Consider the following 26,736-nt stretch of genomic DNA (forward strand, 5'->3'; position numbering starts at 1 on the left):
ATGTGCACAGATTTTGTAAAGAAAATAATAAATGATTACCTTCATAAGTTAGTTTTTTGTAAAATTATTTTTTTAATGCTTTGAATACAACTATATAGATTTCTTTTTCTTTACCACTACAATCTTTGTACACACTAGACATATCCCTGAAGGCACCACTGTAGATATATTTATGGGTGGGTGGGTGGCCCGATCTGATATTAGTATCAGATATTAGTCCAAAAAAAAAAAAAAAAAAAAAAGGTATCGGATTATATTGGCCTGTATCTAAAATCTCTGATATTATAGATATTTATTTTTATAGTTCTCATTTTTTTTAATTCTTTTTTTTTTAATCAATTTCATTCAATTGTACAATATTGTTATGCTTAAGGTTAAAATGTATGTAACCCATTGGTTAATAATAAATGGGTCAATTTTTCCTCCTACCTGCCGTTGTTGAATATTGTTCTCTGAGTAATATCACTTGATCAAGCCTTTTCTAACTTTTCACACTACAAAATAAATATCTATGATTCTTGCAGATATTGTATAAAATTGATATCAATAGATGAATGGATATGACAAGACTTGGTGGTTGGGTCACTCCCTATGAGCAAAACTTCCTGTGATAGAAGAGGCAGCAATTAGCAAGTGGCTAACAAAAAAAACTACTTTTTTTTTCATTATATGTAACATGTTATGCATTTTGGACAATGTGAGCTACCACCACTCTTGTGATTGGAAATTAGTCATCTGTGTTTAGTGATAGAGCCTTCTGTTTAACTAAATGAAGACTTTCTTTACTATATTGTTTATTACAGAGAGGAAAGTATCATCCCCAGGAATAAGATGTTTATCATTCCTCCCTTTTCAACATATTGCTTTCATTGCCATTTCAGGGTTTCATTTTAATTACACAGAGAGAGGTAACTGAATAGAGCAGGTGTGTCAAACTAATTTTAGTTCAGAGGCCAAATACAAAATAGTTTATTCTTAAGTGGGCCACAGTTTTTAGGCTGAAAAATGAGCAATTTCCACATTAATGTCCCCGTTTGCACTTCAACTTATAAATGATACATAAAGTATGTAAAGTGCCCACAATATCCAGGTAATAAGTGACAGATATTCCTGCAGAGATATTTCTTTTATTTTTTTTTTCATTTTGTAACCAGTTATTCTTAAATTTGGGGAAAATGTTGTTCTTTGAACAATCTGAGATTTAAAATGACTGCAGTCATGTATGGGAAAATTGCAAGCCTCCAAATATTGTGGGAATTCCTTGCATTTGTGTATTTAAAAGGGGCTGGGAGATCTACAACTGAATTATTTGGTAATATACACAATAATTCATGTTTTCTTTTCTCACTTTCTCTTGCAGGCCAAATTAGATGGTCTGAAGGGTGGGATTTGGCCCCTGGGTCTTGAGTTTGACACGTGGAATAGAGCGGGTACTACTTTAGTACCTGCTTCTTCTGACCACATTTTACTGGAGCTATTCTCCAGTAAAACGTAAACACTGGACAGGATGCGGATCTATCTCAATGCTTTATATTATTGACACATTCATGCCAAACCAACCCAATATACATGCTTCATATACTGTACAAGTTTCTAAAAACATTGAGACTACAATAGATTTGACCTCATAACTATACAACAGCAAAATATTGTTGTTTACAAAATATTTAGACAACTTCAGAGTCATTTAAATGTTAAAAAAAAAATCAAAAAAATGGGATGAATTAACTCCTGACTACGCTGATTAACTCAGAGAGTGGGATGCAGTGCAGCGTGCACTCGTCTGCCGCAGCGTCTCCTTGGTTTAGATAAAGCAGAGATAAGAAATGCTGGTTTGCTCTGTAAGCCCTCAGGAGCCCTCAGAACTGTCTGGATCTTTCATGCTGTCGCAAAGTATCCACAGTCGTACAATGACACTGCTGAAATTCACTGGACTGCAGGATTCAAGGTGAGACGTGGGTCAGAGCATACCTTACTTTGGGTTGTTGGGCATGAAATGACAATATATGCGTCAGCACACACAGTTTAGAATGGTTCAGACAGCTCAGCCTATGACAGAGTTCACAGTGTGATGATGAGGAAAAAATAGAAACATGTTGCCTCATTTGCACACGTCTGCGCAGAACTGCCAAAGGAGAGGAAATGTTATGACGCTGAGGAACCTATAAGGACCTTTCTGATATTTTAAAAGCAGATATTGCTGGAATGGCGCTGCATAATGTATGAAGGTAAAGGACAAGCATTTAATGCTTTTAAGAAAAGACTTTCAAACTGAGTGCTTTACTGAATTAATTCAGTTTTCCCCCCTGAGTTATGCAGAATAACTCCATGAAGACAAATGAAGGCTTTTATGGAGGTATTATTCAGAAATTCCATTAATTCATTGGGTGATTATTTGATAACTGGTACAGTCTTCAAAAGATAAGGGTTTGGAAGGTTTTGTTCAATTTGATCAGATCGGGGTGATTACATGATGTGTTTGCATTAAGTTTTGAGTAATCGGATTACTTCTTCTCTATGTAACCACAGCTTAAGGTTTAAGATGTCCCTTTCTTTTCGAACAACTCTTTTAAAAACTCTCAAAAAGAAGCAGGAAACCAGATTGTATTGTAGTTAGAATTTTCTTTAAGTGGTTTTCTTTGAAAATAATATCCAGTAAAGGTTTCCCTTGTCCAATTATTAGACAAATCATTACAGAACAATACAAAAGTGATTAGTTTCTGCATCGTCTCAGAAAAGGATCACTGAAATAAAATACTTGATTTGTCAGACTGAGGTTAAGTTCCAACTTTGGTACTGTTGTACTTTATCTTCCATCCCTTGTTTTTCCCACTCGGGTCTGATCTGAACACGATATTGACCTGGTAACTCCCTGTGTCGATGCGTCCTGGTGGCGTTGTGCCACAGAAGGGACCGTACTCTTGTCCAGCTGTTACAATCTGACAAAGATAAACATACAACAAAGGGAGAAAAAAACTAGATTGTGATTGATTAGGTGCCTGAGAGATTGATGTCTTGACAAAGTAAAAGATGCAGGCAACCGCATGACCATACAGTATATCACCAAACAACGGACAAGACGTGACAGAAAATCTCCTGGAGCATGAGGATGAATACATTACTCACTGATGTTTCAACGAGTGCATCGTGTGACTGAAAGCACAGAACTGACCTTCAGGGAATCGTACGGACATGGAACATCCGGGTGTCCTTCTACGTCGAAAGGTTCCAGGAAGTCTAGGATTATTCTGTCGCCGCCCTGAAGATGGATGCTGTGCTCGCACTGACTCATAGGTGGGTAGGGGTTTGGGTAACCTGGACTGGTCAGAACTCCATGGGGTGAGGTGAGGATTTGGCTGGGACATGGAACTGGATAATCAAAGTCATTTAAAACAGAACAAACAAGACTCAATTATTTAACTAATCAGTCGAAACAAAAGCTTATACACACCTGCCCCATCACAAACAAACAAGGCTCTCTATAAAATAAAAAAAATGTCATAATAATGAGGAAACTAATGTTATTAGTTTTCCTATTCACATTCAAAATATATTCTACACAAAGTTATATAGATACAGTTTATACATGCACATCAAACATATACGTTCTACATTTATACACATACATATAGTAGTGGACTGGTACCAAAATTAAGCCACTACATTATCAGCGACACTACTGCATGTAAAAGTTATTAAGTCAGTGATGCCCCTTATTTTCATTATTATTCCCCCAGAAAACCTTAAAATTGAAACTTTTTAACCCCTTTTTTTTTTTTACCCTTTTCCGTTGGCCATTTCAATAATTCAATTTTAAATATAAAATATAGTGTGGCAATATTTAAATGAACAATATTATCAATCATTTTATATTCTTAAGTATTAATATATTTTATACTGTTATATACATATTACATACAATTGTTGCTCTTCTTTCTCATACTTACTAACTATATATGACTTAAAAACAGTGTTGAGAGTAAGTCCTTTTTTTTGTAATATATTCCTTTTTGAAGTAACTCAGCAGTGTAACTCATTACAAAAGTGAAAACTGGTAATATATTACTATAGTTACAATTAAAGTAACTCAAGTTAGATGAATATTTAATTTAAGAGCATATTTGCTTTGTTTCCTCATTGTTTGCAATTACAGTATTTAAGGAAAAAAAGATTATTACAGTTAAATATAACTTATGGAGAACAAAAAAGAGCTTTCTGCTCCTGAAACAGCAGTATATGAAACAAAACTTAGACGTTTGTTATTTGAACACTATCAGTGTGATATAATTAGTGTTCTGGACCAAAAGTAACTCAAAGTAGTGTAACTCAATTACATTTAAAAAAAAACAAAAAAAAACCAGTAATATTTTAATACAAATAATAAATTTTTATCCCAATAACTAGCAAGATAAATATAATACAAGTTTAGACTTACCCAACACTGCTTAAATAACTTTTTTAAACAGGTTGGTGCTTTGTTTTATTTCATCCTTTAGGCAGTTCCATAATTTAACCCCTACTATTGTTATACTCATCCTTTTCAGTGTTTTTCTGGCATATGGCATCTTGAAATGCGGTTCTCCCCTAAATTATATTCCCCTTCTCTTTATAAATACCTTTTGAAAGTGCACCTTTGGTTGCTTTATTACTTATTTGGACAGTTTTGAGTTGGATGAAAAGTACTGGTCGCGGAGAGCTGGTCAAAAATAAATACTTCATGTCTCTCATGTTGGACTTGTCTTTTATTTTGAAATAAACTTTTTTTTTTTTACAGGCATGCTGTGAAAGGCATTTTGCACACAAAAATATATAGATGTATGTTTTAAAAAATATTTTGTATGTGTGTTTTCAGCCATTTTTGAAAAACTAAATTTGGTCTGAAGAATTCTAAAAAGAAAAAGTGGGTCGCAAATTAATGACCGTGGCACAATGTGGGTCCCAGGCTGAAACCAGTTGAGAACCCCTGTTTTAAGTGTTCTGGAGAAAATGGTAATTTTTCCATCTATTTAAAAGCATCAAAAATGCTTTGAGTGCTTTAGTGTTACAGAGTCTGCAGTCGTTACAGACAGAAATCAACAATAAACAAACAGGCAGAGTTGGTGCAATTTATATAATTATCACAGGCAGATAATCATTTTTTCTGCCTATTCATTGCATGATTTGTTTTGTCACTCTTTTTTTCCTCTGGCAAAGAATAATAATTTACAGCATCACATAAGCTTGTAATTGTGATTAATTACCGTGTGTTGTCACACTATTTGCACAGCACACAGGTATCCATTTTTAATGCCATTTTGAAGTCGCTGTTCCCCAGGGAATCTACAGTAATTAACCTTGCCTCACACCATCTGGCAAAGATCACCTACTTTATGCATCTGTCAATCTTTTGACTCTGAAATCAGTTCGAACAGAATATAGCTTTAACAGACAGCATTTCAAGATGCAAAACCATCAGCTGAGGGAGTTTTTAGAGTATGTGTCAAACTCAAGGCCCGGGGGCCAACTCCGCCACTTTAGAGCATCTAATTCGGCCTGCAGGAGAAAGTAAAAGACAGAAAAAACATGTATCATTGTGTACATTACAAAATAGATATTTCAGCTCCTCAAAATATACATGATATACTGTAAATCTACAAAATTCCCAGGCTTTTTAAAATCCTGCACATTTCCTCATATTGCTCTACTAAATTGAATAACAATTGTTCATAATATCAAGGAAATTTCAATGAATTTAAGTTTAGGGTCACTTAATGCTTGGATACCGTCGGTTTCTACTTTTATGTAATTTAATACCTAGAAGTGCACACTAGAGCACATCAATTGCACTTTTTCCTTCTGAAAATCTGTGCCCCACTTGAGAATAAACTAGTCTGTATTTGGCCCCTGAACCAACACTAGTTTGACACCCTTGTTTTAGAGTATTAAATGTATAGATTTTGTTTCCCCCTGAGTCTCTGGAGCCTTACTGAAACATTTAGGGCCTGTACTATGAAGCTAGATAATTGTATCCTGAATTTATCACCGTTAGCGGGCTTCACCTAACCAAACATTCTCCGTCAGAGAGAAGCTGTCCTAATCTCGATTGCAACTCTCCAAGTTAAGCGAGTTGATTTCAGCCTGGCTACGTCTGTGCTCTTGTGACAGGGGTGGAGATTACAGCGTAAGACCAATCACAAAAATGAAAGAAATTTATGTCACAACTGAGGATTAATTCTTTTAAAATATTAAGAATTAAATTCAATAATTCAGACCAAAAACTACAATGTCGCTGCAGTAAAAACAGCAAGGAATCTATGCAGGAATTGATGAGTGTTAATGCTTAAATTAGTGAGATTATAAACGAAGAACACACAGACAGTCTGATCAGTTTCACTTTTACTTTCACCTTTACCTTGTCTGTGGCTCTGATGCCGCTTTCATACAGCTCAGCCTACATCATAAGGTGCACAATATTTATATTTTATATTATCTTACAGGACTTAATTAATTTATCGGTCTGAAAGCTTCCGATGCGCGCATGCTTTATCCTCTGATGAATGTAGGTAAGTCCATCAGATAAAAATATATATGTTGTCATTGTGTAAATGAAAGGATTGCATAGATTTCTATATATTCTCTCTCCTGTCAGCGTCACATCAGATCCACACAGTGCTTTTATTTTATTGTTTTCTAAGAGAAATGATTGGTCAGGGGGCGGGACTGTAGTACTCGCTCAGATCCTTGCCAGAACAAAACCTGGTCCCGACCAGGTTAGTCATTCAGCCTAAGTTACCATGGTGATTTAGCTCCGTAAGACGTTTACCAGCTTCGTAGTATTGCACCCATCGATTAAAAGTTAGAGCAATAAAAGGAAATCCTACTTCGTAGTACAGGCCCTTAAATAACATTCATATCTGTTTGTATTTAAACATCTATGTGTTATGCCCTCACATCCAATTCTAAGCTGCAAAAGATAAAAAAAATTTTTTTTTAAAAATTCATCCATCTTTAGTAAAGCACCTGAGTAACAGTGAACTTCTCTTGACCAATCCTTGGTCTATTCACACTTATCCAAGCAGTTTTGCTCGATTGACATACTTTAGATGTCTGTGTTGTGTGGAGCAAGCCCTCAGCATGTTTACTTTGAAAAATGACATATGTAAGCTCCTTCCAGACATCATTAAATGGTCAAGCACTACGATACTGCAGCCCCTAAAGGACTATTGTGATTGAGCTCTGATGAACATGCCTCTTAGCCTTTCGTGTGCGTCTTACCTGTGCAGGACTGTTTGTTGTCATGGAGAAGGAATCCTTGTCTGCAAGTGCAGTAATAGCCACCAATGTAATTGTGGCAAAAGTGATCACAGACTCTTTCTCCATCTATCTTGGACAGACATTCATTGATGTCTGTAAGAGGGAGAAACAAAGTTCAACATAAATTTTCCAACTGATGAACACATTGATTTTCCATTTCTGAGTAAATATATAAATATACTTTACGTAGAAGTGTTTTTTTTTAATGTTTCCAATAGGTAAGCAGATAATATATATATTGCACACTGCAGAGGTGTAAAGAGTACTGATATATCCTACTCAAGTAGAAGAACTGTTGATTGAAATTGTACTCAAGTGCATACAAGTCATACATAAAATACTCAAGTACAAGTAAAAAGTAGCTCAATTAAATAGTACTCAAAGTAAAAGTTACTAGTTAATTTCACCCCCTGCATTTATTTTTGGTAATAAATTTGACCACGGTTCCCTTGCATACAGTAAATATCTCGCGGCCTTGATTCCGTGCACAGTTCTACATTCACTTTGATTGACAGTCTCAAACACAGGAAGTCGAAGCCTATTGGCTGGGCACAGTCGCCGATCGTTTCTATTTGTATAAGGGTCTATAGGACGAAGGAGGAACTTACATAGATTAATGTATATTAATGACCACTGGCAGTAAACCATAGTAAAAGACTAGTTAGGTATTTTTTCGCATTTCAAAAGAATCATATATGAACACAGATTTCTCAGAAACTCCGGATATCAGCTTTAAGTACATGTAAAATTACTGATTTAATAAGTACCCATAAAAGCAACTCAATTAGAGTAACGTAAGTACTTGCTATCCATTACTTTCACCTCTGTTTACCTGTACAATAAATACAATAAAGTCAAATATCCTAAATTGCTAATTTCCTTTCTATACCAGCTACATTTTGGTAACAAGTGGTCTGAATTCAGGAGTCGACAGGAGACCAGTAGCTACCCATCTGACTGTGTTGGGTTATTTTGCATGAGTTGTGCTTTTTGCTTCTGCATTACAATAAACTATTTTGGACAATTTCATGCCCTTCCCTGTTCCAACATGTCTGCACACTAAAAGTCCATGCCTGACCTCAGATGCACTTTTTGCACAACAATATCATTAAATTATGAGTAGTTCAGGAATAGACTATTGCACTTTGTGGAAAAGCTCCATAGTAAAGTCGCATTAGAATTGAAATGTGTGTGTGCCAACATCACATGAAACCAACTATTATTCCCAATGGTTTATGATACATCGTAACTAGAAATAGGCGATATTGTCGGTCCACTGATATTAGCCATACAATGTGATCGGTACTGGGTTTTTCAACAATATTGAAAAACTGATACAGTATGTGCTGTTGTTTCAAACACTAAAAACGAATATGCCAATTTCATTACTGAAGTTGATCAAGTCTCCTTATTTTGTACTGGTGTGTATTTGTGGAAAAAAAGTAACGCATTACAAGTACTCACGTTACTGTAATTGAGTTTCTTTAATGGGTACTTTTTTCTAAATCAGTAATTAGTGAGGATGCAGGAGCAGCCTCACTATTGTTATCACTGTACTTTATTATTATAGTTATTATTATTCTTCCGTCTAGCTCTAACTACTCCGGCATCATCAGCGTTACAAAAAAAGTTAAAAATAAAGTACAGCGATTACAATAGTGAGGCTGCACGGCATTATCAGTGTTACAAAAAAAGTTAAAAATAAAGTACAGCAATTACAATAGTGAGGCTGCACGGCATTATCAGTGTTACAAAAAAAGTTAAAAAGTCAAAAAATGAGTAGTTGGATGCTAGGTTAATGCTAGTGCTAACACTAGGCTAATGCTAATGATAACACGAGGCTAATGCTAATGTTAGGCTAATACTAACATCAGGCTAATGCTAATACTATAGCAAATGCTAGGCTAATGCTAACCTACTGCAGCGGCCAGCACATGCATCCTCACTTGCATTTTCTTCAGGGAATGCGGTCTAGTTTTACTTGTAATTGTGTACGTTTTAAAAGAAGTAAAGTTATTTGTTACATTTATGCACCCAACCGTTAATGAGTAAATTATTATTTTCTGTTTTAAAATGACCAACGGACATTGTGAAACGACAAAAAAATGAAATGACCAGACAACAATCAAATGCATCACATCATAGCCAACCAACCAGATTAAACGGAATGCACTGCACCTAAACAGCATTAAATGGCAGTTATTTTCTCAGTTTTAGAGTTCATAAACGTAGCTATACTATTTTTAAAATCTTGAATTTAATTCATTGGTGTTATTTTTTTTTTTAAATAATTGTACATTTTGACAAACCTTTTATTTCATACAAATTCCTTTGTGGAAAATAATTTATTCAAGATCTTGTCTTTTCCCTTTTAAGTTTATACATGAGATGTTTACTGGATATGCAAGGGAAACAAAAATAAATGTGGGGGCTGAAAATAACTTGTAACTTGTACTTCAGTACTCTTTAATTGAGCTACTTTTTACTTGTACTTGAGTATTTTATGTATGACTTACTTGTACATGTACTTGAGTACAATTTCAATCAAGTAACAGTACTTCTACTTGAGTAGGATATATTAGTACTCTTTACACCTCTGTATATTGGTATTGATTAATATTCAAAATTGGAAATTTAGTGTTGGACAATATCGGCATATTAGATAAAGCTAATATTGAGCATCCATAATATTAATACTTTTATTATTATTATTATTATTACAAAACTATAGTAATTATAGTGGCCTCTGTATTCCTAAATTTAAATTTTTATGCCAGTGGAAACCCTTTTGCCCTTTTCTTAAACTGTATCTGCCCTCTGGCAACCATTGTCACTGTTTTGCATCACCTTCTGAGGTGTAAAAAGCTTGGAAGCCAGTGAATCGGCCCTCGTTAGAGTAGTCACTCCTAAAGACCACTGACATTACGTTTCCGGCTGAGAGGATGACGGTGTTCCTTGGGGTGCTTTCAGAGTTCTTCTCTTCCTCACCGCAGAACCGCAATGTTTCGTTCCCCTCAGCCAGAACCTGGTTTGACAAGGTCAGAAGTGTTTTCCAGTGAATAGCCCAAGCCAGTGTTTCTCCAACATGTTTGGCTCAAATACCTCCTTTCTCTAATTTCTGAATCTACAACATTTTGCTTAGAAAACTATTTAAAAACAACTATAGATCATAATGATGGAATGAACATTTTAAAGAATCTTATTTTGTAAATAAGTGGAAAGAAACAGTATTTAGTGCAGTGGTTTCCAACCTTTTTTGGATGGTGACCCCATTTTGATATCAAGAATTTCTGGCGACCCCAAAGACATTTTTTTGTCTAGAATTACTTTTTAATCATGTTTGAGCTCAGATTTAATTTTTTTTGCTGCATTTTAGTTAAACTAGATTTATATATGACAAAGTTAACGTATAGAAATACAGTTGTTTAAGACTGTGTTGTTTTAATAATAATAAAAAAAAATGGGCTCCATGCAACCCCAAATGGGGTCCCGACCCCAAGGTTAAAAAACACTGCTTTAGTGGCTCTTGAATAAAATAATTATTATAGTTTCTACCCTCGGCCGAAGGGTATTGTCATCAGTTCGTCATCCGTCTGTCTGTCTGTCTGTGTAGAGTGGTGTAGGTCTTTTAATGCAATACCCACCAACCGTTCTCACACCAAAACATTGGTACTAACGGGAGGATTCCAGGTAATGAAAAAAAAAAAATTGGTCGGTCGATTTTTGGCGAAAAAAACACATTTTTGAGGATTTTGAAAAAATCTTTGTCGTGGACTGATTTTAAAGAAGGAAATGAGGTGGAACATTGATACCTCGCTGTAAGGTGACATTCACTCAGGGATTTAGATTAGTGCTAACATTTTTCTGATTCTGATTTTTGGCAAAAAAAAAAATGCCGTTTTTTTTAAAAAAATATTATTTTTGGAGTTATTTTAGGTATGTGTAAATCTGAATTCATAACCCAGCAACAATTCATGCATCTAAACATTGGTGTTATAATGGGGATTCTAGGTAATGAAGACAATTTTCCAGTCTGACAATTTTTGGTAAAAAAAAAAAAACAATGTTTTTGAGGATTTTGAATAAAACTTTGGCGAGGACTGATTTTAAAGAAGGAAAGGAGGCGGACCATTGATACCTTGTTGGAAGGTGACATTAACTCAGGGCTCATGATTTGTGTTTGTCACAGAAACTACTACGTAATAAAATTCTCTGCATAAACACGTGACTAATCATATTTAATAATGTTTTATTCCCCTACCGGTATTATAAATGTAATGGATGAACCATTTCCATGGAACTATAAATTCACTAAAGTGCTTAGCTTGGTCATAATAAATCAATGTCAATAATTTTTTGTGACAGTTAATATTTTGAGGATTTTTCAAATGTCAGGACGAGGGTTTTCAAGTGCGAGCATGTTATGTTTATCATTTCCGGTCATCTCACGCCTTGGGTGGGACCAAGACTGACACTTGGTTAATTTTCCACTCTCTCTCTCTCAAATACCCCCACCGCATACCCCTAGGGGTACATGTACCCCCATTTGAGAAACACTGGCTTGAGCTACTGACTCTAGTTTGGATATTTGCTCTCAGTTTGTTCTGCGTGTACCTGGATGTAGTCGTATTCACATTGGTTGGAGGGTTCCAGGCTAAAGTGGGTGAAGTAAAGCTTGACCCTGTGGCCAGGCTGGACCGTGATGTTCCACGCCATTCGCTGGTTGTCAGGGTACGGGTGAGGGAAGCTGGGGGAAGTGAAGCTGCCATACAACCCCGTCATTTCCACACTCAGAGTGACATGAAGGAAAGAAAGTAGGACAAAAACACACAGGCCACTGGGTAAATTAGACGTGAGAAGAATCGGTTTAATCATTTTTACAGCAAATAAACAAGTGAAGCTCACCTGGTCATTCTGGCTTCACTGTATCCACGAGCACAGTGTGTGTTTTTGTAACATTCGCTCACACTCACTGGGTAAATGAACTCTGTGCTGACATTTGGGTAAACAAATGAGACAGCCATGTGATCAGTTTGTCATCGTAGGCCGCCTTCTTCTGACACAAAATCTGTGAGAATCATAGATGTCACAACAATTTATTTTCATACTTTTCCGCTCAGCTCTGTTTTCACATTTCTCTTCCTAGTCTTTTGAAATCAATGAGGACGTTAGTGTGTAAATCGTCCCCCTCAACATTAATTAGCATTTTTTAAAGGTTCTTAATGATCATGCTGCTGTCATTGATTGGGAAAATCTATTGATCTTAATTTAGAAACGTAAAAAGTTTGCATGTAACAGCCCCTTCTCACCTGGATCTCACATCAGCACCCTGTGATTCTCATTTAAACCGTGATGATGATCAGAGCAGACTCAAGCTGCTAATTATTTCCGACCCTGCTATTATGATGGTGGAGATGTGCGTAGTAGTGTCTCCATCAGCAGATGCAGTTTCTGTCCCCACAAGACAAAGGCACACCAAAGGAAACCTAGGATTTTTTGTTTGCACATTGTTTGTCAGGACAAACCAAAATGGACAACACAGAGTAGCCCTATTCCTGTAAAAAAAAGAGAAAAAAAGACAGTTGGATGTATGGCTGTGCAATTTATCGAAATTCGATTTACACTCAACGATTACAAAAAAATAATCGAGAAAAAACAATTATTTTTCAAAAAAAAAAGTGTTATTCTTAAATTATTTTCTAAAAGAAAAAAACAAACTTCCACGATTTAGACAGTGGTTCCCAAACAGGGGTACGTGTACTCCTAGGGGTACAACAGCACATTGCAGCGGGTACTCTGAAAGATTTAACAATTATTTCAAAAACAATCAGGAAATGTTCCTAGTTCTTTTTTAGTCCTTTTTTTTTTTGATAAATTCACTACAAACTAACAGAACTATTCCTATGTCACACTTATGACAATAGGAGACAGTAATGAGCTACATTTTACAGGAGACTGTATGTACTTACTATTGAGGTAATCACATTAAAGTTGCAAAGTACTTAAAAAATAAATAAATTCCACTCATTGTTTTTAATTTGTAGATTAAGTTTTAAGGAACCAATGTTGGAGACACAGTGGTTTAGGAGAGCCTACTATTCCACAAATGAAAAAGCATGTAAAATTATGGAGAGGTTAGTTACACGAGACATTTGGGAACCACTGATTTAGGATATCTACTTGGCACACATGAGAAAAAAAAAAATATTACTACTAACTTGGAGTTGTTTAATGCACGTGCATCCAAGCTCTTCTGCTCCTAACTAATACACTTCTGATGCAGTATTGCATTTGTTTACAAAAGTGAACATACTTGTTCAAAGAATATATTTGACAGTGTTTCATACTTGATTCATAATTTGCAGTTTCCTTGACATAATTTTTTGTCATTTAAACACTACAGTTCTGTGGCAACTTATACGTGTCTATTTTATTTAATCACATTCAAATAAAGTATTTTTAAAATGTTTTTGTCTGTGACCATACTTGATTTTAGTGCTTGAAAGATTTTATTTATGTTTAAAGAATATATTTTTTTGTAGAGAAAAAAAAAAACTTTTTGGTTGACAAATACTTGTTTGGATAATCGTGATTTCATTGATGACTAAAATAATCGTAATTATTGTTTTTTTTCTATAATCGAGCATCCCTAGATGGATGTAAGCCAGTGGAACGCGTACCTCTCATAATCTGCTTTTAACCTTTTGCCTTCTACATGAAGACAATACTATACAGAGACTCCTGCAGAGACACAGTCCAAGAAAATAACATGTTTGTGTGTATAGGGGACAGTAATCAAATTTAAGTATATGCATTTGCAAAAAAGTAAAATAAAACAAAAATCACCATTTTCTCAATTTCCTTAACTTTTTACCCAATCATGTTTGTTTTTCCAAGTTAAGTTCTAAAACGCAGCCCTATGCCTCAGCAACCTAAAAGCTCCGCCGTCAATTACTGACAACACCATTTCCTTAAACATTAGCAGACAAAAATACATACAGTCTCTTCATGAAAGGAGTATCAACCAATACGTCAACATGTACGAAATACTCCCAAGCAATGTCAGCACAAAGAATCTCTAGGACTTAAACAACAATCCCAGACACGCCTCCATTTGTTACCACCTGGCTTGAAGATGGCAACAGAAAAGGGAGGCCAGACACCACAGCAAAACCAAATTAAATCACAAGGAGTGGAAGGATTCAGCAGGACCCTGTAGAGCAGAAAGAAAGGTTACAGCTCCCACTCAGGCCAGCTTTTAATGCCTCCACCTGATGAACTCTCACTCAGCTCACAGGCCAACTCCAATCACCTGCAAACAAACACAGCTGAGTTTCGCAGGTAGCAGGTAGAACAACATGGGAGGAGTTACTTTATAAAGTAAACTTTAAAGGTCCAGTATTATGATATTTTTTACCCATCCCCAGTTGTTCTAAGAACCCCAACAACATAGTTTTTTAAGTTTATTTTCCAAAACTCTCCTGTTTTCTGGAGTTTTAGCCCTCTGAAAAGTCACTTTCAGAGCACTCCTAAAAACAGGCCGTTTTTTGGGTCTTCATGCATATGCATGAGTGGGCTTCAGCGTGTATTCATCACAGCAGCAGCAGCAGTAAGTCATTAACAGTCTTCCTTCTCCTCCTTACCTCTTCTTTACACAGGAATAGTCCATTTAATTCAAAAGTCCATTGTTTTGTCCAACCGCTGCGTCACATTGGGTCACAAACACGCCAGATCATCCCATAAAGGCAATACGAGGCGGTATAACGGCTACTAAAAGTGGAACTGATCGTGAGCGCTCGCACTGCGCCGCACGGAAGTAAACTCTCAACTATCAGCTGAGTCAGCTGTTTCAAACACTCACATGAACTGCTACGTCGCTATCTTGTCATCTTCGCCGCTTCTGACAACAGGAATAGTCCATTTAAGATGATAGTCCATTGTTTTGTCCACATACACGTCAGATCCTCCCATGAAGGCAATACAAGGTGGTATAACGGCTACTAAAAATGAAACTGATTTATATACTGGATTACTGAACATAAATATATTAACTGTAATATCAACCTGCCTTCATGTGAGTTAGTGTGAGAGGGAGGAGCTCACATTCTTATAGGGTAGGAGGAGCCAGGATTGTCGGGAGGAGAAGTTTTCCCATTATTACACATTAGTGGGGAAAAATGCAATTAGCCTGTTTGGAGCTGACTTTATACAAAATGTGGAATAACAAAGGAGGAAACAAAACTTTTTCAACTTTGGCCCTCTGAATGAGGCTAAAGGAATGTACAGTATATCATTGTAGCAAAACCATTATAGAGTGTTTTTTTATCATAATATTGCCCCTTTAAGAGATAAACCCTTTTTGTTAATATTTATGATTAATGATACATCAGATCCTGAAAGAGCAGTCAAACTCAGCAAACCAATCAGGTTTCTTTTAGTACGGTCCAAGTCTCCACCTCTGACGACCAATAAGGTGTCAGAACCTAGGGTTGTAAATTTTATTTCACTGTAAATAAAATGCACCAGTTATATTCATAAACTGTGTGTTTATTACAAGTTAACAGCATCAAAAGTCACTGAAAACGTGAGAGCCCATATCTGCTGTGTTAAGACTGATTAATATCTATAATTATTAACCTACATTGCTATAATCTGACAGGGTGTCTGAATATTAATCTCTTATTAACATTGTTATTCAAAAGTAGCACTATGTTTTTAATAAGCAAGAAGGTTTTGGATAAAAGCTTCTGCAAAATAAATGCACATTACCCACAACATTCACCAGCCCATCCATTTTGTTTGCACTTAATTACTGTACTGGGGAATGAAAGCATTCAGCAGCAGGTCAACAACAGCTTCCCAGTTAATACAACCAGATTGCACCAGGGTGCATTTGTCGCTGACAGCATTTGCATTTTGCCTGGTGCTTTAGGGTTGGACTTCATTGTAAGGGAATTGCGGAGGTTTACGTTGTTTGATTTAATGGATGTGTGGCTATTGTCATTTATAACGGCCCGAGGCCTTTCTAGAATAAACAGTTGGACAAATAAGTGGCTGTTAATACTCAAAGCCAGGCTTTATATACTATTTAAAGCGACAATAGCTAGTATTTGAAGTGAATTACTGTAATTATCTACATGAACGTCAGTGTTGATTACACTTAGTGAGTGACCTGTTCTGTAACCTCTTTGACTTTCTGATTCCTCGTTGGTGGGGTATTAAACCTTGGTGGGCAGATGCTTCTCCATCATTTGTTGCCAAACGTTTGCAGTGTAAAACAATTCTATGTAACCCTAAACATGTACTTTTTAAAAACTATACCAGAGAAAACTATATTTCATTCATGTATTTGTTTGTCGTGAGACAAAAAATTCAAATAAAAAGACTCTTTGTGTACTCGTTAGATTTTTCTTTTTTTTTTTTGCTAAGCACACAGAGATGACAATGGAGAAACATCCTGTATTACTCAGAGAACATGTTTCACCTGTCATGGCATCATAAGCATCTTGACAACTTTGTTACATTTGTTCACTTTTTTTTCTTCTTTTTTCACGTCCATGTTATGTATGATACATTTATTTTTTAAGACATTTAGTCTTCAAAGCCCTGTGAGGTTTAAACGCTGTTTTGAAATACACTAACATACAGTATATCTATCTCCTAGTGTTTTTTGTGTCTGTGTCTGGGATGAGTGAGTAGTTTTCATACGTTCCCTCTTGTCTCTCAGTCAGATGCTGTCCATCTCCAGTTTGCTTTCCGTCTATCATAGAAAGTTTGTTTAGTCACAAATTGTTGGTCTACATGTGTTTCATTATATGTTAATGTTACTGTAACATCATTAAGAAAAACCTTTATAATCAATTAACTCAACTCAACTTTATTTATGTAGCGCAAATTACAACAAAGTCATCTCAGTGCGCTTAACAAAATATATGGTCCGTAGTAAGAAATAGGGTTGGGAACCGAGAACTGGTTCCAAATAGGAACCGGTTCCTATCATCAGGTTCCGGAACCGTTATGGAGATGTTTGGGAATTTCGATTCTTTTTTTCGATTCCTAAATGGCTTGCTCTGTTTGTTTACGCTGGGTTTGTATAAGGTGCGTTCAGAACACGACTGTAGCGACTGCTGTGTGAGTGTGTGTGTGTGTGTGTGTGTGCGTGTGTGTGTGTGTGTGTGTGCGTGTGTGTGTGTGTGTGTCTGGCTATGGTTTCGGTTTGGACCGCGGAGCGCAGTAAAACTCTGGAAAACAATCACCAGGAATAAATAGTTGGTAAAGACAGTAACTCAAACAACTGGTAAAATGATAAACTTGGTGATATTACAGCCTGTACATGCAGTACGGTGACGCATTAACCCTGCCTCCGGGTCCCAGCGCCAGCCGTCCGGTGAAGCCTGTTCCATTTACCGCGTTTACCGAGGTCCTTGTGTGTTTAACAAGTCCATGTGTGTTTGTGTGAAAGTCCGCATGTTTATGTTTCAGTTCATCCACTCTTTTCTCTATATCCATGTCTTTTAAGGCTCTTATTGAATAGTGTCGGCTGGAGTCCGGGCCGCCGCCATCTTGGATTATGTCGTCACCAGTGCATCATCGTCGCAAGTCCCGCAAGCACAGAACTACCCAAATTAACTTAATCTTTCTCAACAAGAACTGTTGTATGATTCGTCACATGATTGCTCCAGGGTTTGAGTTTTATTTAGTTTCACTTTTACAGCTACAGTTGGGGACCTTTGTAATTGAATACCCTAGTTACATTACAGCAACCGAATTAAATTGTATCAATGAAGTGAATTAATGAACATGGCCTGTGTAATGGCTTTTTCAAAAGAAAAATATCTCCTGTGAAATCTTTGACCTGTTGACCTGGACAACTCAAAGAATTGGAATCGAGAGTTGTTTAGAACAGGAATCAAAATTGAGAATCGGAATCAGAATCGTTCAAATACAAACAATGCCCAAGAAAGAAAGAACCCAACAAGATCCACATGAACAAGCTTAAGAAATGACTAATCACCTATCCATCAATCTATCCATTGAGCAAGGACATCAGGATGTCTTTCGAGTTAGAAAAGTGTGAATGGATATTATCCAAGAGAGGCAGGATAATCAGGACCGAGGGAGTTAACCAACCAGAGGGGAACATCAGTCAGAGCCATTAACATGTATGTAATGGTCATCAGATACCCATCTGGGATTATAAACTGGCCAAAAGAGGAGACTGAAGTCACTGATATCAAGAGAAGAAAGCTCCTCACCACCTGAAGTCCAGCACCCTAAAGGCGATACACTAAGCAGAAAGAGGTAGGCCGAAGATTCGTGAGCATCAGAGCCAAAATGTAGGATGAAACATCCAAACTCCACAAATACATCAAGAAGATTCCTCCAAAGGTAGGTTGCTCAGGGAATGACTCAGACATTCACCAGACGAGGAGAACGTGATAAAGGAGCGAGCAACATGGACGGACAAACCCTACATGGATTAGTTACGAACTGAACTAGTTGATATTAACATGGTAATAGTGACCCTCAAACTGAGAGAAATGGTGGCTCCAACAGATTCCAGGCACAACATCTGAGACCTCAGTACAACAGTTAACAATGCTAGGAACAGAGAAAATAATACACGCAGAATCCTTAAACTCCAAGGCTTGTGGTAGAGGGCCAAAGCTTGAGGAAGACAAAACATACCAACCAAAGAGGGTGAGAGTAGGGTATACAGGTAGATCTAAAACAATCAGAATATTATGAAAATGTGTAATATAGTCCAACCCATATATGATATGGATATAGAGTGAGTTTCTTTACATAAGATCAATTAAAAAAAAGGATATTTTAAACAAAAATGTGAGGCTTCTGAAAATTATGTTTGTTTCTATACACTCAATACTTGGTTGGGCCTCCTTTTGCATGAATTACTGCATCGATGCGGCGTGGCATGGAGGCAATCAACCTGTGGCACTGCTCAGGCGTAATGGAAGCCCAGGTTGCTTTGATAGCAGCCTCCAGGTCATCTGCCTTGTTGGATCTGGTGTCTCTCACCTTCCTCTTGACAATACCCCATAGATTCTCAATGGGTTTCAGGTCCGGCCAGTTTGCTGGCCAAACAAGCACAGTAACACCATGGTCATTGAACCAGCTTTTGGTACCTTTGGCAGTGTGGGCAGGTGCCAAGTCCTGCTGGAAAATGAAATCAGCATCTCCATAAAGCTTGTCAGCAGAAGGATGCACTCCTGAACAAGAGACAACGTCAGAAGAGTCTTACCGGGACTGTGGAGAAAAAGAACCGGACAGTTGCACAGTGATCCAAAGTCCTTTTTTCAGATGAAAGTTCATTTTACATATCATTTGGAAATCAAGGTCCCAGAGTCTGGCTCAGAATCCACGTTGCTTGAAGTCCAGTGTATCATATACTGTATGGGTTTGACTTTCTGAAATGAGTGACAAAAAATATCAAACATTTTCATGATATTCTAATTTTTTGAGATGTACCTGTATAGAAAGGTGTGTTTGTATATGTGTGTAAGTGTAAGTGAATTATATCACAATAAATGACCACAAGTAGAACATGCAATAAAAACTGAAAGATTACAGAAAATGTTGTCGAGAACTCTTTTAAATTGAATTATTTGCTGCTCAAGGCTGTGTGAAAACTTCTGCCTTTGTCCAATGTACGCTACATTTTAAATGTCATTTTAATGATTGGCACTGGCATGGCACAGCTGTAGTAATTAGAAGTTACAAGGCAGCCAATTCTTTATAGTGCAGTCTTTGTTTGTTTTATCGACACGACCCTCAAAGATTTTTCTTTTCTCCACACTATGGGTCCAGAGTGGAAATTTGCTGCCAGTTCTGAAATACAAATGCGAGTGATTTCTTCCACTTGGCCTGCAGCTAACGACACGGCACCCATTTCATCTTTTGTAACGCTTGCTTTCTCAAGGTTTTTCCACTTTATAACATTTTCACACCCTGAGGTCGTGCCTTTTACATCCTTGGGCTGTACCTTTAAAGGCGTGAAAAAACCTCCTCTTTCCATTGTAGCTGTCAATGGACTAGAGGACAATGGCCCGGAGTGTTCAAATCAATGAATAATAGAGAATAATAATAATACAATTATTTGATTAATATTAAATGATTGAAGACAAAAACTGGGTCATTTGACAGAATGGGAATAATGGATAGCCTACACCAGGGATCTACAACCTTTACTCTCAAGGGAGCCATTTTGCCTCATTTCACCTTGATTAAAGTCCTTCCGGAGCCGAAAAAATACCTTCTCAATAAAGATAATACAGTGTATGAAATTCTATACAGTTAAAATTATATAGAATAATGTTTGATTTAATTTGGTTTGATTGATCTTGCTCATGTAAATGGCAATTTAAAAACAGTCTAAATTAAGACAAAATAAATTAACAGCAAGAAATAACAACAAAACAGTATTTTGCATCTGCAACGTGATTTATTTTTAGGTTAACAAATTGTTTTATCATAATTTTATTTGTCATTAATCATTAATAGCCTCTGTAAGAAAATATCAACTCTTTAATTAATTGTTTTTTTTTTTTTTTTTAAAGCTACAGGGAGTCATTGCAAAAGAGTCAAAGAGCCGCATGAGGCTCTAGAGCCGCAGGATGCAGACCTCTGACCTACACCATGAAATCAACCCCTGTAGTTTAGCCTGAATATGAGAACATTTAGGATTCACAATATGCTGTAATGATCTAAGCTCAATTTCCATATAATGTCCACAGATCAGGGCTCAAATAAATCGTCCAAGCAATAAGTCCCGCTAAAGGTATCAAATCATTTACAGAGGCTAAAATGTACTGACAGAGGAACATGTTTGTACTCTTACATTTATTCCTGTGATTTATTAGGAGATTAGTGAACTGTTGCAACTATTTATTTATTTATTTATTTATTTATTCATTGGATCCCCATTAGCTTCCACGGTGGTGGTTGATAATCTTAGTCAAGATTCTAGTACATGTAAGAACAGGAAAAAAGTAAAGACAGTTAAGACAGTTACACATTTTCATTACACTGACAAATACAATTAAAAACATTAAAACAAAAAAAAATTATATATATATATATATATACTGTACATCAAGATTGGTTAAAAAAAATAAGAAATGTAAAGCTTTTGTAAATATGCGTAGAGTTAACATGCGTTTCTAAAAAAGCAAAACATTTGTATTGGATCATAGGAACAAATCTCTGAGTGGAGTTTCCATATTGAATATTTTAGAATAAACCTTTATTAATCCTCATAGGGGAAATTCATACATTGCAGCAACATCATAGAACAGCAAAAGCAAACAGTAATTAAAAAAAAAACCCCAACATAGGATAGCAGTGTAAATGTATGACTGTGAGATGGACATAAATGAGAAAAAAGATCAAAATATAATACATTTAAATATAATTTAAAACAAAAACAAAACAACAACCCCACAAGACCTTGCTTGGAAGGGTTGAAAAGCATATAAACAAGTTTTTTTTACACAAACTTTCTTTAACTCACAAATCTTCTGAAAAGCCCTTCAACATGTGACCATCATCAAAGCACAGAGACTCTTCTCATTAGAAGGGCAAATGTGTTTTACATGCGTCATGAAATTTGCAAGATGGTGACCAATGTCAGCGTTGTGTATCTACCGTTAATAATCTGCTCACACACACCTGGACGTGCACTCAAAACATGCAAAGGTAGCAACACTCAGGCAGCTTTTGATTTCAGCTTGATCAAACCTTGCTTGTCCATGTGCAAGAGAAAGACGCTGGCCTCTCTACGCCACTCCGCCTGCTTGCTGTGCCATGCAGTAATTAAGTGCTTCCTTATAGAAAGTCAGTCAGTCATTAGATAAAAAAAATATGGAGCACTTCCTTGAAATGACAGCAAGACAGCGACTGTTTGTACCAGACACAACACAAGTCACATAAAGCTGGAGAGAGATCGGCTTTATAATTAAGGCTCGTGACAGATACTGGAAGGAAGACAAGAGAAAAAGCCTCTTTAATTCCAGCCTAAGTTTGATGTCTCACCACCAGGGTTGGGGTCAATAATAATGAAGAAGTTACACTTCTATGTACAGTTCTGCACATATGTAGTTAACAATTATTAAAATATGTTTCATATAAAGCTTTCCCACATTTTACCATTAAAAAAAAAAAAAAAATTTAATCTAGGGGTATACGGACACAAACAATTCCCACACCAAAAATATTAAAACTTATATTTTCATTGATTAGGAATCCTAACAAGGTAACCAATAGTTTTTATGTTTCTGTGTTTTGAAACAGTTTTAATCTCTGACCAAAACTTTATATATTTTATTTCCCCTAGGAGTACACAATGGGTCTACAGGGGGTACTTGAGATAAATACAGAGAGAGAGAGAGAGAGAGAGAGAGAGCAAAAAATTACAAATAAAAGCATAATTTTTTATTTTTGGTAAAAAATTATAATCATACTTACAAAACGACAACAAAGACACACTAAATGAGAGAAAAATACAAAAGAGCACTAAAAAAAAAACAAAAAAACAAAACAGAGAAACATACAAAATGACATAAGAAACAACCACACGGCACCAAAAATGCACAAAGAGAAGAATTTAAATCATTCCAACAACACACAAAAACGACAACAAAAACACACAAAATAAGAGAAAAATATAGTGAATGATAAAAAAAACAACAACAAAATACATACATTGACACTATAAACACAAAAAATGAGATAACACACAAAATGATGATTAGAACATGAACTGAAAATACAAGGGTCAGTCTTTGTCCCACACCAGGCGGGAAATTACCGTAAATTATAAAACTATAGAAATAAATCCATTCAGGAGGCACTAAATACTATTTTAGTTCACTTATTTACAAAATTAGATTATTTAAAATGTGTGTTACCACTCAATTATTTCATCATTATGCTCTATAGTTGTTTTTTCATGGTATTCTGAGCAAAATGTTGTAGCCGGACACAGGGGGTACTTGGATTGAGAAATAAGAGAAAGCACTTTGTAACATGTGTTATTATTATTATTATTATTATTATTATTATTATTATTATATATAGGAAAGACATGTAATGATAGATTTGTTTTTAGTATATTTTATAGTTGTTGATTTAGGACCCTTTATTATAAGAGAAGCTAACAGAACGCTAACACAAGAGGAAGGTTAACTTTTATTATAGGTTATTTATTTCATGCTCAGTATTTGTAATTGAACTTTAGTAATTGAGAACATAATTGTAATTGGCTTTCTGAGTATAAATATGAATTGTAATTGAAATATAATTGGAAAAAAAATAATGGTCACTGTAATCGTAATTGAATTGTAACTGCTGAAAAATGTAACTGACCCCAACCCTGCTCTCCGCTGATCCTTCAGTGACCTCGAAAAAGTGGCTCCGAGATTTTTTTTGAACTGTGAACATCTTGTGCTTTACAAATGATCCCAGCAGACATGCTAGTACACTCTGTGAGTGTATTTACCATCATTATGACATCCTTTTGCCTCTTCATCCTCACTCTCATCCTTTTTCTCCTGTCCACCGGCTAAAATCACCGCGGTCCCAACCACCCACAGGCTGTAAACTGTAATTAAGGACTTGAATAAATGTAGATGAGTCAACTGAGCCGAACACCGTGGAACAATGTGGAGATAATCCACTGTAATTTGCTCGTCCACATTAGTTATTCTGAGATGACAGAATTCAAGCGTCAACAGCCTGCTTTACCTGCTGAACGAGCTGAGCATTTACCAGCCACTGAAACATCTCTTTATCTCACTCATGCACTTTTAAACACAGAAATGTGTAACGTTGCTGTCACAAATATCCACATGTGGGAGGAAAAACTGAACTCCTCACTTGTAAAAAAAAAAAAAATCTCCATTTGACTTCCCTTGAGTCCTGAGGCCAGATGCTCAGTAGCGACACAAACCCAATTGACTGATGAATGAGTCAATATATCTTAATATTTCCCTTTGTTCAGAGTAGAGCAACAGGTTCAGTCTTAATGTTTCCATTAGCACGACCATTGTTCTTGGTTACCGTGCGTGGGAGCATAAAACACAGTAAATGGCATACAACAAAAAAGCTTCTGGAAAGGTCTGTCTTCTGACGCACTTAAAGTTTCTGCTTGTTTATTGTACTTTAAACTCCACACTGAGCCTTTATAGACGACTGAGGGACTTATTAGTATGCAAGTGATTGCGCGGAGTAAATAATAGTCACATTATATATATATATTTAATATAACTTGTTAAATTCAATCATTCAATCAGCAAAAAAGAGCTGTCCCCTCCAACTATATCTCTGAACAAAAAAAACGTGTTTCTTGATGTAAATCATAATGGACGGAAGCATATTGCATTTACTTGAAGAAAAAAAAAACAGTTTTTTCTGAATAATATCTTTTCGGTTTGTTTTTTGAGCTATTTTTTTCAATTTTTTCAACACTTTTTTCCTCTGTTTTTCTGAGTAATTTTTTCAGTTTTTTGTGCATTTTGTTTTCTTCTGAATTATCGAGACACTTGTAAATCCAGTATTTTCAGCAGTCTCCTGATCGTATAGTGAGTGACCACATAGCCAGCCTGAATGCACTTCAAATGCATCATTTTATATCCATGGAACGCGCCATATCTGTCAATCTGATCCTGGAGAAATGTTATTATGTCCTGCACATCTGAAGGTGCCTGCGTAAAGTAATTATAATGCTCCCAGTGTCTTAAACCAAGTTGAAAGTACATTTTTCAAATTAAACAAGCAGACTATGTTTGCGCTCAATAAAGAAATGAATGCATCTGTTGTTTCAAATGCCCTCTAAGCTCAGAACAAAATATTAGTCCAAAAAACAGAAAAACATAGCCTAAAAAACTAAAAAATAAGTAATTCAGAAAAGTCAGATTTTCAATTATTTTTCCAAGTGAATGCAATACACCGTAATCCATAATAATGCATACATTTTACCACTGCAGTTTTTACTAGCAGTGATGTCATTTGGATGAAAAATTCCACCCTAATGAGGTTTTGTGGAAAGAAGACCGATCATGTTGAATCAGCCATTAGTGATGATTTCTCGAGACTTTATTAAAAGTGTGCATGTAATTTAAAATACCATCTGAGTGTTAATAGATACATATTTAGCAGAGACAATAGGGAACAATAAGCACTTTGACGTTCCTGTGACTCTTGCTACTTTAGTGCATTTCCTGATCCCAGACCCTGAGCCCATGCACATGTTCCACCTGTAATTCATTGTTTACCTTAATCTCCAGCATCTACAGATGCTAATCACAGAGAATGTGTCCTGATGAATTGATGCTGAGTCTTTTGTGCTGGATTTCATTCCCAACGTCAGGCCCATTACTCTTTCCATTTGGCCCGCCTTGACTATTTTTCACAGATAACAAATATGGTCATTTCCTTGCTAATTGAAGCCAGATCTGGCTCCGGCAATTCAGCCGACTGCCATAAGGCAGTAAAGCAGTCAGTGACGCTGGCGTGAGGAAACAATGATGAGAAATGGCGCACAGGTGCTCCCATCGCCCCTGAATCCTGTGTTTCATTAGACAGCCTCACCGCCAACACGCTTTCTTCTTAATCATGTTTGAAATAGGTCTGTTGTTGCTTTCAACTTTAGGACAACTGAGGGCTTTTACTTTTATTAGAGGGAGGAAGGAAGGAAAGAAGGAAGGAAGGAAGGAAGGAAGGTAATTAAAGAGGAAGAAGGAAGGGAAAGATAGAGTTTTTTTCAAATTGTTTTATGTAAATATAGTGCTCAAAAAGTGTTGGTAACACTTTCCTTGAAGTTTTATACATAAGGTTGACATTACGCTGTCATTATCTGTCATTAGCATGAATAAGTGTTGTTCGCTAAATTATGACACCTTTGGAGCTATGTTGGCATTTTTGGTTAGGTGGAGGGATCTGTTTGATTTCCTTAAGGCAGGCATTATGCGATTTTTGGCCCATTTTGAGCCGATTTTCGATCTGTGCGTCTATTTTGTGGGATCGTGCGAGTCTCTGTTAGATCGTGTGTGGTGTCGTGCATCGTGTAGTATACATGGGGTCACGAGAAGCGATTTAACACCTCATGACCAGCTCCCGATCAGCAATCGTATGGTCGTAAGGAAATCAAACATGTTTGAAATCCAGTCGTTCCTTGTGAGGGTATCTCACAGTTGAAGCAGTGTTACGGACCAGCTTACCTTAAACTCTCACACTGCGCATGCGCGAATACCGTAGGACTGCTGTAAAATTGACGGACTGTACTGCCCATATCTGTCCAGCTAGCTCCTGGTCCATCACATCGCCGTAATGTCTTTTTCAAGCTCTTTTTGCGGAGATTTGCGAGTGTCTCTCCACAGCAGGATTACTATTGCAACAACACATCATCAGTAAGGTAAAACTAACCTG

The 26,736-nt window shown here is 36.4% G+C and overlaps 1 protein-coding gene across 1 annotated transcript; it reads right to left on the minus strand.

Annotated features, from left to right (window-relative positions):
- Positions 1 to 2,777: 2,777 nt before the first annotated feature.
- masp2 (MBL associated serine protease 2) lies at positions 2,778 to 12,728 on the minus strand. The gene is made up of 7 exons (XM_028452809.1): positions 12,603 to 12,728; positions 12,199 to 12,361; positions 11,908 to 12,127; positions 10,141 to 10,318; positions 7,255 to 7,386; positions 3,173 to 3,369; positions 2,778 to 2,939 (listed from the first exon to the last, which is right to left on the minus strand). Exons 2-7 carry the CDS (start codon positions 12,315 to 12,317, stop codon positions 2,778 to 2,780), a joined length of 1,008 nt encoding a protein of 335 aa, XP_028308610.1. The 5' UTR covers positions 12,318 to 12,361; positions 12,603 to 12,728.
- Positions 12,729 to 26,736: the final 14,008 nt, after the last annotated feature.

This window comes from Gouania willdenowi, chromosome 7, assembly GCF_900634775.1.
Source record: "Gouania willdenowi chromosome 7, fGouWil2.1, whole genome shotgun sequence".
NCBI lineage: Eukaryota > Metazoa > Chordata > Actinopteri > Blenniiformes > Gobiesocidae > Gouania > Gouania willdenowi.

Excerpts from the sequence above, each read along its gene's own strand:
- masp2 (XM_028452809.1), bottom strand. The coding sequence starts at position 12,317 with ATGGCTGTCTCATTTGTTTACCCAAATGTCAGCACAGAGTTCATTTAC. Across the intron at positions 12,128-12,198 it reads AGTGAAGCCAGAATGACCAG|CCTGTGTGTTTTTGTCCTAC; the intron begins GTGAGCTTCACT and ends TTTACCCAGTGG. Across the intron at positions 7,387-10,140 it reads AGCTTTTTACACCTCAGAAG|ACATCAATGAATGTCTGTCC; the intron begins GTGATGCAAAAC and ends TCCCTCTTACAG.